At 43.5% G+C, this 10,329-nt stretch overlaps 2 protein-coding genes across 2 annotated transcripts in view; both read left to right on the top strand.

The window, feature by feature from the left end:
- Positions 1-619, top strand: part of LOC119411042 (transmembrane 4 L6 family member 5) — a 1,475-nt gene extending 856 nt beyond the window's left edge. The window contains exons 3-5 of the mRNA XM_037677965.1: positions 111-265; positions 340-541; positions 605-619. Of these exons, the coding sequence (XP_037533893.1) occupies positions 111-265; positions 340-541; positions 605-619 (372 nt within the window). The remainder of the gene's footprint in view (positions 1-110; positions 266-339; positions 542-604) is intronic.
- Positions 620-5,710: 5,091 nt separating this feature from the next.
- Positions 5,711-10,329, top strand: part of LOC119411041 (papilin-like) — a 9,517-nt gene continuing 4,898 nt past the window's right edge. The window contains exons 1-2 of the mRNA XM_037677964.1: positions 5,711-5,723; positions 5,806-6,245. Of these exons, the coding sequence (XP_037533892.1) occupies positions 5,837-6,245 (409 nt within the window). The 5' untranslated portion in view covers positions 5,711-5,723; positions 5,806-5,836. The remainder of the gene's footprint in view (positions 5,724-5,805; positions 6,246-10,329) is intronic.

Here is a 10,329-nt window from a genome sequence, read left to right as displayed (position 1 = left end):
AGATGTTTTCATGTCTACACATGTTCAGGTCTTAGAGTTGGTTACAGGTCTACAGATATTTCCAGGTGTATAGATGTTTTCAGGTTCTACAGATGTTTTGTTGTCTCCAGATGTTCTGTCAGGTCCTGTACTCCTGTGTGGGGTTTCTGGCTGCCTCCAGCTGTTCTCTGGTCAGTGCCACTGGTCTGGCCAAGGGTCCTCTTTGTCTCTACAACTCGTCCTCTGGTCCCACCTGGGGAGTTCCCCTGCAGCCCGCCCCTGACAGGTGAGACAGATCTGTGAACCAGGCTGCTCCAGATGTTTGAGTCACTGCTGCTCACAGTGTCTCTGTGTTTTCAGACACTTGGGGTACCTGTACAACCGGACTCTGTGGTCAGGGGTCTGCGTGGAGCCACAGTGGGTGGTCCAGTGGAACGTGGTTCTGTTCGGTGTGATGGGGGCCACCAGTGCTCTGCAGGCCGTCCTCTGTGGGCTCAACGTCATGAACTCCATGCTGGGGCTGATCCTGGGTCAGGGCTTCTGTCAGAACAAGGTGAGGCAGGTCCAGATTTGGTCTGACGGGTCTTTCAGGTCTTGGAGGTTAAACTTTTCCTCTGGGTTTCAGGTCGGTCCGGTATAAGTCTGAGATGATCCGGGTCAGATCTTCATCGAAGAAACGAGCTGAAAGTTCAAGTAAATCCATGTTTTAATGGCGAGTGGTGAACTTGACGAGGTTCTGCATGGAACACGTTCCAACTCCTCACTGAAGGAACTTTCATTGACGGTCTTTGAACACATCGTGGGGGGTACATGGTTTAAGTTGTTCATAAACTAAACACACATTTTATTGTGGGAAAGGGTTCTGTTCTCATGGCAACATTTTCCATATGTTTCCAGAACCTCAGAGCAGTGTTGCCAGATAGTCGAGGTTTTCCAGCCCAAAAATCTGTTAAAAACCGCCTCATCACACAAAAACCCACCCAATCAGTATATTGTTATATTTACTGTTTGAACATGAACGCACATCAGTACAAGTCCAGGTAATTGTTTTCAAAATAAGAGTGGACATGACACACAACTGGCTGATTGATGGATGAGCCGCACGATCGGCATGGAATTTTTATTTAAAATAATTTATTTTAAATTATTTAACACCTCCTGCACCTCTGTGCAGCCCTTACTGCAGGATAAACTTCCTGCTGCAGCTGATCAGCTGTTCTCATGCAGAGCGGAGAAGTGGGCGTGGCCAAGAACACTTGCAGGTGGCTGAGAGCAGAGGAGGCAGATATATATATATATATATATTAACATTATACAACACCCCCTGTAAAGATATATTGGTGTCCATCAATGTGATTAATTAAAATCCGTTAAATGTGAACGTTAGTGCTCTTTATTCAGAAAATTCACACGTCACATTTCAGGATCTTGTTATTATAGACACAGATTAAATGTTAAATAGGATTTTTTTATATTTATCACCACAGTATCAGTGTTACACACATTAGTAGTTGTAAACACTCAAAATATTACATATGTTGGCTTAGTGCTTAAGGAGTAAACCTTTTTAATAATCATGTTAAACGTTACAAATGTTGTCTTTGGTGCCTGGTTGCTTTCCAAATATATCAGTGTGAATGACGGATTAACATAAAACACTTTGTAGAACGGTGTTTTATGAAGTTCAGTCCATTTCCATCAGTTAACCTGCAGATCTGCCACATCCAATATGGCGGACACTCTGACGTACCGCTGCAACGTGTCAGAACCATAGACATAAACAACGTATTTATGTCTATGCATTGGTGTAGTCTACATTTTTGTGGTGAGTATACTGTGCTTAGAAAGGGGAGTGGTGGTGCAGAGGTTAGAGAAGGTGGGCCTGTGATCGGAAGATCGCCGGTTCAAGCCCCGGTACCGACAACATCAAAAATGTGGGTGGGGTAGGTGAAGCACCCACACCTGCCCCCACCCTCATTCGTCCCACTCTGGGCCCTTGAGCAAGGCCCTTAACCCCCACCACCTAATACTGAAATTAATAATCTATTCTAGTGGGTATACTGAAATTAATAATCTATTCTAGTGGGTATACTCCATATACACCACCTGCTCCTCCGCGTGTCCTAGATGCAGCTCTCTGCTCCACACAGAGGCTGTGGTAGATTGGGTCTGTGGTTGCGTCAGGAAGAACATCCGGCGTAAAAATAACTGCCAAGTTCGTGCGACTTGGTTCGCTGAGGCGACCCCTGAAGAAGGAGCAGCCGAAAGAAGAAAAAAAATACTGTGCTTAGAAACCAAAGTACACCGGTTAGTACACTGTAATCGTCAATTATTTTAATTTTTAAGCATATTGAACATTTCCACATTTTTTATGCTTATATTTGAATAAATGAACAACAAACTTTGTACAACAGTTGGCTTTGTATTAAAAACATGTTATAGAATTTATAAAACAGTATCAAAGCAAAACATGTTCAAGTATTAAGTAGTAAGTACAGAAATATTAATTATACAATAACTTGCTGCATACAGACAGATTGTTACGGAAGTGTTTAACTGTCGTTTAACGTATCAATGACACGTGCCTGATGATGTCATGTGTCAGTGGGCACTTTTAACTGGGTAAACTGAAATTATTAATCTGTTCTAGTGGGTATACTGAAATTATTAATCTGTTCTAGTGGGTATACTCCGTATACCTGAGTATCACGTGGACTACAGCACTGTGTCTATGGTGAGCCCTCTCAACGAGGTGACTCTAACGAGCATAATTTATTGAGCCGCCTCACCAGTTCTCTGTTGTGAGCAACAGCCAGTCAGTGATGGAGAAAGGTTTGAACCAGTTTGATGAATGACTGGTTGAAATGTGTTTCAACAGGTTAACTCAAAAAACGCAGATATGACTCCAAATCCACCCAAGTTATCTCCACCTGCCCAAAGCTATTTTTACCCACAAAATCAGAGTGAAAACTGCCCAATCTGGCAACACTGCAGCTGAGCGTTCTGCTTCAGGGGAACCGACCCACGGTTCTCCTGACCCGGCCTCAGAACCAGGCGCTGCTCGTGAGAAACCTAATGTTTTGATTCTGTCACTGTTTTGTGTTTAAAGATAAAGTCGTTTTTCATTTTTAGTCGTCTTAAATTATTCAATACTCTGTGATCATATTTATTATTTGTTAATTTCAGTCACTCAGTGGATTTTTTAAAATGAGTTTAAAGTAAAATGTGCTCAAAGATAATTTTATCCTGTTTTTTTACATTTCTAATGTAATGATGCTCGTCATGTGATGAAGATGATGAAGTGCGGAAGCTGCAGATGTTTAACCTAAAACTGTCAGAATGTTCAATAATCATAAAAACAGACTTCTGTTTGTTTATTTGTTTGTTTGTTTATTGATGTCATAAAGTTTGTTCTAAAAGCAACAGCGTGGTTGTTTCCTCTTCACCAACACGACACGTTTGAAACTTTCAGACATTTTGGGTCAAACAGGAAGTTCTCAGACTCAGCTGTTTCAAACAACAACAGCTGTTTTTTATTTACTTGTGATAGTGGGCAGCACGGTGGCGCAACTGGTAGAGCTGCTGCCTCTCAGCGAGCAGGTCCCTGGTTCAAACCCCGGGCCAGGGGCCTTTCTGGGTGGAGTTTGCATGTTCTCTCCGTGCATGCGTGGGTTTTCTCCGGGTACTCCGGTTTCCTCCCACAGACCAAAAACATGCATGTTAGGCTGATTGGTAACTCTAAATTGTCCCTAGGTGTGAGTGAGAGAGTGAATGGTTGTTTGTCTCGTTTGTCTCTACGTGTCCCTGTGATGGACTTGCGACCCGTCCAGGGTGTACCCCGCCCCTCGCACAGTGATTGCTGGACATGGGCACCAGCGACCCCCGTGACCCAAAATGGAATAAGCGGGTAAAGATAATGGATGGCTGGTTGGATGGATCGGTGGATGGATGGATGTTGTGCAGTTTTTCACACACGTCACAAACCAAACCGTTCGGTGCTGACTTTTAGTGTTTGTAACTTTTAAACTTTGCAAATTATTTAACTTTATTTACAAATATTTTCCCAAAGTAATACATGGAAACTTTCTTCTTCTTGAAATCAGCTTTAGCTGCTCTCTGTTTGTTTGATGATGCTACGTTTAGCCTTTAGCTGTTGTTCTGATACATTCAGCATTGCACCCATCACTTTTCTCTGCCAGCTCCTCCTCTCCGGGTCACGGGGAGCTGGTGTCTGTCTTCGGCAGTCACTGAGAGGACAGGTCTCCAGTCCATCACAGACACACCTGGACAGGTCTCCAGTCCATCAAAGGGACACTTGGGGACAGTTTATCAGTCTAACATGCATGTTTTTTTGGTCTGTGGGAGGAAACCGGAGTACCTGGAGAAAACCCACGCAACACGGAGAGAACATGCAAACTCCACCCAGAAAGGAGCTGAAGCAGTGACACGAGGACAACTGTGACATAGACTGAACCCATCAGAAAGTGTCCAACAAGTCAGGTCCTCCGGACGGTTTCTGGACGTCCTGACTTGACTTGTACCGAGACACAGTGAAATTATTCGTCTGAAATATGGACGGAGTGCACGTTGCTGCTGATATCACAGAGCGGCTCTTTATTCCTTATCAGAATACTTTTACATAGAAATGGGGAAAAGGCCATGAGGGGGGAGTGGACCTAAACATTTAACTGGCAAGCTAAATATTTAGGTCCGAGCTGAATATTTAGTTAGCAAATTAAATATTTAATTTAGGAATTGAACGTTTAATTTAGAAATCAAATGTTTAGTTTTGAAAATAAATATTTAGCTTGGAAATTAAATATTTAATTTACACCTAAATATTTAGTTTATTACTAAGTATTTAGCTTGTAAATTAAATAATTAGTTTTTAAACCAAATATTTAGGTTGTAAATTAAATATTTAGTTTGTAACCAAATATTTAGATTGTAAATTAAATATTTAATTTGTAAACCAAATATTTAGCTTGTAAATTAAATATTTAGTTTGTAAACCAAATATTTAGCTTGTAAATTAAATATTTAATTTGGATCTATGACATTTATACATGTATGAATAACATGGTGAAAATATGAGTTTGAAAAAATAAAACTATTTTTTCATGAAAGGTTAAATAAACCAAAATATTGCTGTTAAGTTTTGACTGTAACTTTACAGACGGCACCCCACATGGTAGTAGCTGAGGATCATCCCTAACATACAACTCATCTTTGCCTGAAACTCTGGCGTCAACCCTTGGGTTGACCTGTTGCAACCGACAGCTGTCTGTTAGCAAAATATCTCATGAACTACTGGACACATTTTAATGAAACTTTCTGAAAGTAGCCAAAGGATGTCGTCTACAAATATTGACCTTTTTAAAGACATTCCGAATCAAGATGGCCGCCCCGCTGAGCAACATGAGCCAGCACGTGGCTCCATACACAGATACTGAGCTCAGACTTGAGTGGTAGTAGCTGAGCATCCTCCTCAACACGCAGTCTGAGTGTGGTAAGTTTGATCAACTGTACTCTGGCATGACACGCGGCGGGTGATATGCATTCCTTCACTGCTTGGCCAGCATTTATTTGCGCAGTTATCATGGTTCCGGTCCAGGTTCCGGTTCTGGACCGTCTTTATTTGTTTACTTTGTTGTGTTGTTGTTGAGAAACAGCAGTTTGTTGACCGGCTTCACTTCCTGCCTGTCTCAAGGGGCGGGGCCTGAGTGACCCCACCTGCTGCTCAGGTAAGTGCGACATAAACGTCTGAGAGGCGGAAGTGACTGTTTTCTCACATCGAGGCTCGCGCGCGGTTTGGTTCTTCTTTAGGTTCGGTTCTGTTCCGGTTCAGCTCCACAAGATGATCCAGCTGAAACTGTTCGGGCTCTGCGTCCTGTTCTGGTCCGGAACGGTTCTGGGCTGTGACTGGGACCAGTCCACGGACCCGAACCAGGCCCTGGACCCGAAGTCCCTGGAAGATGGCGCGCGCTACTTGGACCAGATGAGGGAGGTCTCGGACCCGGAGACCTGTCGGACTGCCTGCTGCGAGAACCCGGACTGCGACCTGGTTCTGGTCGGGTTCCCGGCGGACGGGGGTCGGCAGTGCATGTTGGTGAGCTGCGGGGCGCACGGGCACGACGCGTGCACGCTGCAGCAGAGCACTCAGTTCCAGGTGTTCCGGAGGAAGGAGCAGCAGGTGGCCGGGGAGAAGCTGAAGGTGGTCCCGCTGATGGAGTCCCAGGAGACCCGGAGCAACGAGACCAACAACGGTAAGACCTGATTATTGGTTATTGATCAGTGAAGGGGAGGGACCAGACTGTGGTAGGGTCTGGTTCTGTTCACTCAGAACCCTTACAGCACCAATTATCTGACCGGAAGTGGTGATGATGAGGGTGAAGGTCCTTCAGAACCAGAAACCCAAAGTTTTCCTCCTGGGAGTTGATTGATGAGCGGAGCCTCCTGATTGGCTGCAGCCTGACTTCCTGTTTACTGAGCAGAACAATCCAGTCTGACCTGTTCGCTCAGGACCACCTGAACAGGTGTTTCCTGGTTCTGTTTCCTGCTGGGCCTGTCACACTTTTCTGTCTGTTAGCAAAATATCTCATGAACCACGATGTCCATGTCCAGACGACCTGACTGAACTTTGTTGGATCTGTACCTGGATTGTTGAGCATGAACTTTGGTATCGCATAAACCGTTTTGTCAATTTCCTTGAAGCTCAGAAGGTGGATCGGTGGATCAGTGGGTGTTCAGACTGTACCGCAGAACGTTTCAGTTCCTTCCTTGTTTTTAAGTTGGTCCTGACTCTTCGCTCAGATCTGAGCTCTGTCGTTGTGACGTCATCAGACACGTCTGAGTCTGACGTGACTTCTTCATCGTCTTGATTTGATTTGAATTTAAACTTGGTGGTTCCGACAGCCGCCCGCGGAGATCGACCCGGCAACTTTGATGAATTAAGTTGATCAGATCGACTCGGTTCACAGCGGGTCCAGAACAACCGTAAAGTTTCTGTCCTGGCAGCGTCCTCGTCCACTTTGATAAAGTCCTGACCCACAGTGTTCTGTAAACAATTCATTTGAACTTTAAGTGAAAAATAAAAAATGTGTTCCTTCAGAATGTTCCCAAAGATGGCCGTCAGGTTGACCGGCCTGCGCAGCTGCTTTTCATTTTATCTACATGTTTTTTATTTAACAAAATTAATAATAACGGCATAACTTAACCCTTAAAAGAACTTGTACACCTAAAATAATATTAGACGAGGATTCTGGCTTGGAAAAAAATAAATCAAGGGCTACAGTCGGCATATTTATTTATTTACCATACTTGCCGCCGTAAACGTTGTTTCGCCGTATAAGTCGCATCTATTATGCGTCACCGCAGACAACCCGTAAATGTGGGATGTTGTGCCAAAAATCGATGGGCTGTCAAATGGCGGCTGCGGGAGCGTGCACAGGAGGACTTTAACAAGATTAACACTTTAAAAACAATTATTTGTTTGCTACACATTCTAGTAAAGGTGTGTCTCCGTTGAACTTTTACTTAATAAATGCACTTTGACGGTAAAATCAGCTGCATTTCGCCTGCGCGGTGAAATGCAGCTGATTTGATGTTTGCTCCAGGAGTTACAGAGCGAGACGAAGGTATGGCAAGCCAAGTGTCTCACTAACAGCCACTTTTACCTATTAATGAGACACTTGGCTCGCCATATTAGTCGAGGGCCCTCTAGTGGCTGAAAATGGTAGTGTTCAATATTTTCCATGTCAGAATGAATGAAATCTTCAGGTCTCAGACAAACATTGGTTATAAATATGGATAAAGCATAAATGTGTCGTTTCACTGTATAAGTCGCAGAGCATGCTAATTTATGCAAAACGTTGAGACTTATACAGCTAAAATATGGTATGTGTGCAGTATGTACTGCAAGATTTTACTCATAGAAGCTTGGTTCCAGTTCTGCAGACCTACCCTGCAGCATGAAGCCCACTGCCCTGTGCACGTGGACAATGAGCTTCAGGATTATTTGCAACTTTCCTGCCAGTTCTGTGAGCTCAATGGAGCGATCGTTACTTCTGACTTTGCATTGCAAAACTTTCCCTCCACTTCGGCAGAAAGCAGCGACTGGAAGCACTGTTGGCTTCTGGGTAGTGTAGTTTTTTGACCTGTGTTACAGTGTAGGCTTATTGAAAGAAAACTACAAAATGACGGCATCCGTCTTACATATTTTTTGTTAACTTTTTATCTGTACAATGTGTACAATCACACGCGTAATATTAAAGATGACAATCGATGAAAACTGCGAAAGAGCGAGCCCGCGAAAGTCGAACTGCGACGTAGCGAGGGACTACTGTACAACTTCGTTTTTATAGGTAAGGCAGCCATGATGAATGAGGCTGACTCTAAGAGGCTGTTTAGACCCGACATTAAAAACTTCTCTTAGCCATTGGGTCGCAAAACTGACCCGGTATATCCACAAACGTTTGGTGGTTTCCTACAACTACTTTAAAACGAGCGACAGAACGTGTAAAACCAAAATCAAACGGTAAAACAGAAGGAACTTTTTAAAGAGGTCAGGCTGTGTGAAAAGTCAGGAGTAAATGTTGTTTTTAGAAAAATTGTAGAAATGGAAGGTGAAGGAGTTCTTCTGACGTGAAGGGAAGGTCGGTACTGGGAGTTCTGGTCCCTCTGAGCCTCTTGTTAGGACCTCCAGACCACCAGGAGCAGGAATTCAGAGTCTGAACAGAACCTGTCTAGAGCCAAGCTGTCGGACCTTCTACTGACCTGAGGTGACCCCACAGACTGGATGTCTCCGAGAAATAAATGCCGTAATTTTTGCTGTATAAGTCACAGTTTTTTGCATAAATTGGTCTGCGACTTATACACTGAAGTGACTAATATGTTTTTCTCCATGTTTATAAACTGTTTGTTTGAGATCTGACGATTTCATTCATTCTGACATGGAAAATATTGAACACTACCATTTTCAGCCACTAGAGGGCCCTTGACCTATATGGCAAGCCAAGTGGTAATTAATAGGTAAAAGTGTCTATTAATGAGACTCTTGTCTTGCCATACCAATCCACCTTCGTCTCGCTCCAGAACTCCTGGAGCAAACATCAAATCAGCTTCATTTCACTGCCCAGGAGGAATGCAGCTGATTTGACCATTAAAGTGCATTTATTAAGGAAAAGTTAAATGGAGACACACCTTTACTAGAATGTGTAGCAAACAAATAATTATTTTTAAGTGTTAATCTTGTTAAATTATTGTGAAAGTCCTCCTGTGCACACTCCCGTGGACGCCATTTGGCAGCCAATCGATTTTTGGCACAACACCGGCCACATTCCCAGACGGTCAGCGGTGACGTGTAATAGACGTGGTCTATACGGCAAAGCGACTTATTGATGATGATTTCCATTTTATTAGACATTTGAACTGATGCGACGAGTACGGCGGCAAGTACGGTGTGTATGTTGTTAAAATGACGTCGGTTTAAGAGTTTAGAACATTGCAAGAGTGTGGAAGGGTTTATAAAGACAAAATATATATAAATACAAAAATAACTATAGCGTTGCTACTTTGCGGTTTTTCACCCATCGTGGGGGTGTCTGGACCCCCCCCCCCCCCCCCCCGGATAAACGAGGGACTACTGTAATTCGGTCCATTTTATGGATGTTGAGCTGAAATCTAGTGTGGTAGTAGCTGAGAGTAGTCCTCGACAGCTGATCAGAGGTTCTTTGTCAGAAACAGATGTTTGATTAATTTTGGTCTTTTCACTCCGACTCCTCCAAACCTTCTTCTTGTTGAGGCTCCACCTTCTCAGTCTTTGTCTCGTCAGTCTTGTCTCCAAAAGACATTCGTCTTGTCCACGTGGCCGGCTGCAGGTTTCAGTCCAGCTCTATGGTTTTGGAGGCGGAGCTTCTTTCTTGGTCCTCTCAGTCTGTGGGTTGTAGCTCTGAACGTCTGACCCAGTTTTCTCCCCTACAGGGAGTTAATGGGCCTGTTGAGTTTAGACCTTCTACCTTCAGCACCTCCCATTAACAGATTTAGGCGGACATATTTGACCCAGTGTAGATCAGAGATAATTAAAAATTAATTTAAACATTATAAATTACTAACAAAAAAGGTTGAATCATGTCATCTGGAATTCGTTTTTTTGTTAAAAAGAAACGTTTCGCCCCTCATCCAAGAGGCTTCGTCAGTCTGAGGCCTAGCCATCTGGTATTACCCAGAAGCCACCCTGACTCTTGTGTTTCAAGCCTGCCTCAGATACCCCTGAAGTCTGGCCTTTTCACTAATGGTTTCAAAAACACAAAGTTTGTTTTCTCAGTCATCCAGGTATATAACAACAAAAAA

Source organism: Nematolebias whitei, chromosome 6 (assembly GCF_014905685.2).
Source record: "Nematolebias whitei isolate Nwh7 chromosome 6, NemWhi1, whole genome shotgun sequence".
NCBI lineage: Eukaryota > Metazoa > Chordata > Actinopteri > Cyprinodontiformes > Rivulidae > Nematolebias > Nematolebias whitei.
Note: the sequence above shows the minus strand (reverse complement) of the source record. Positions and strands in the feature narration are given on the sequence as shown.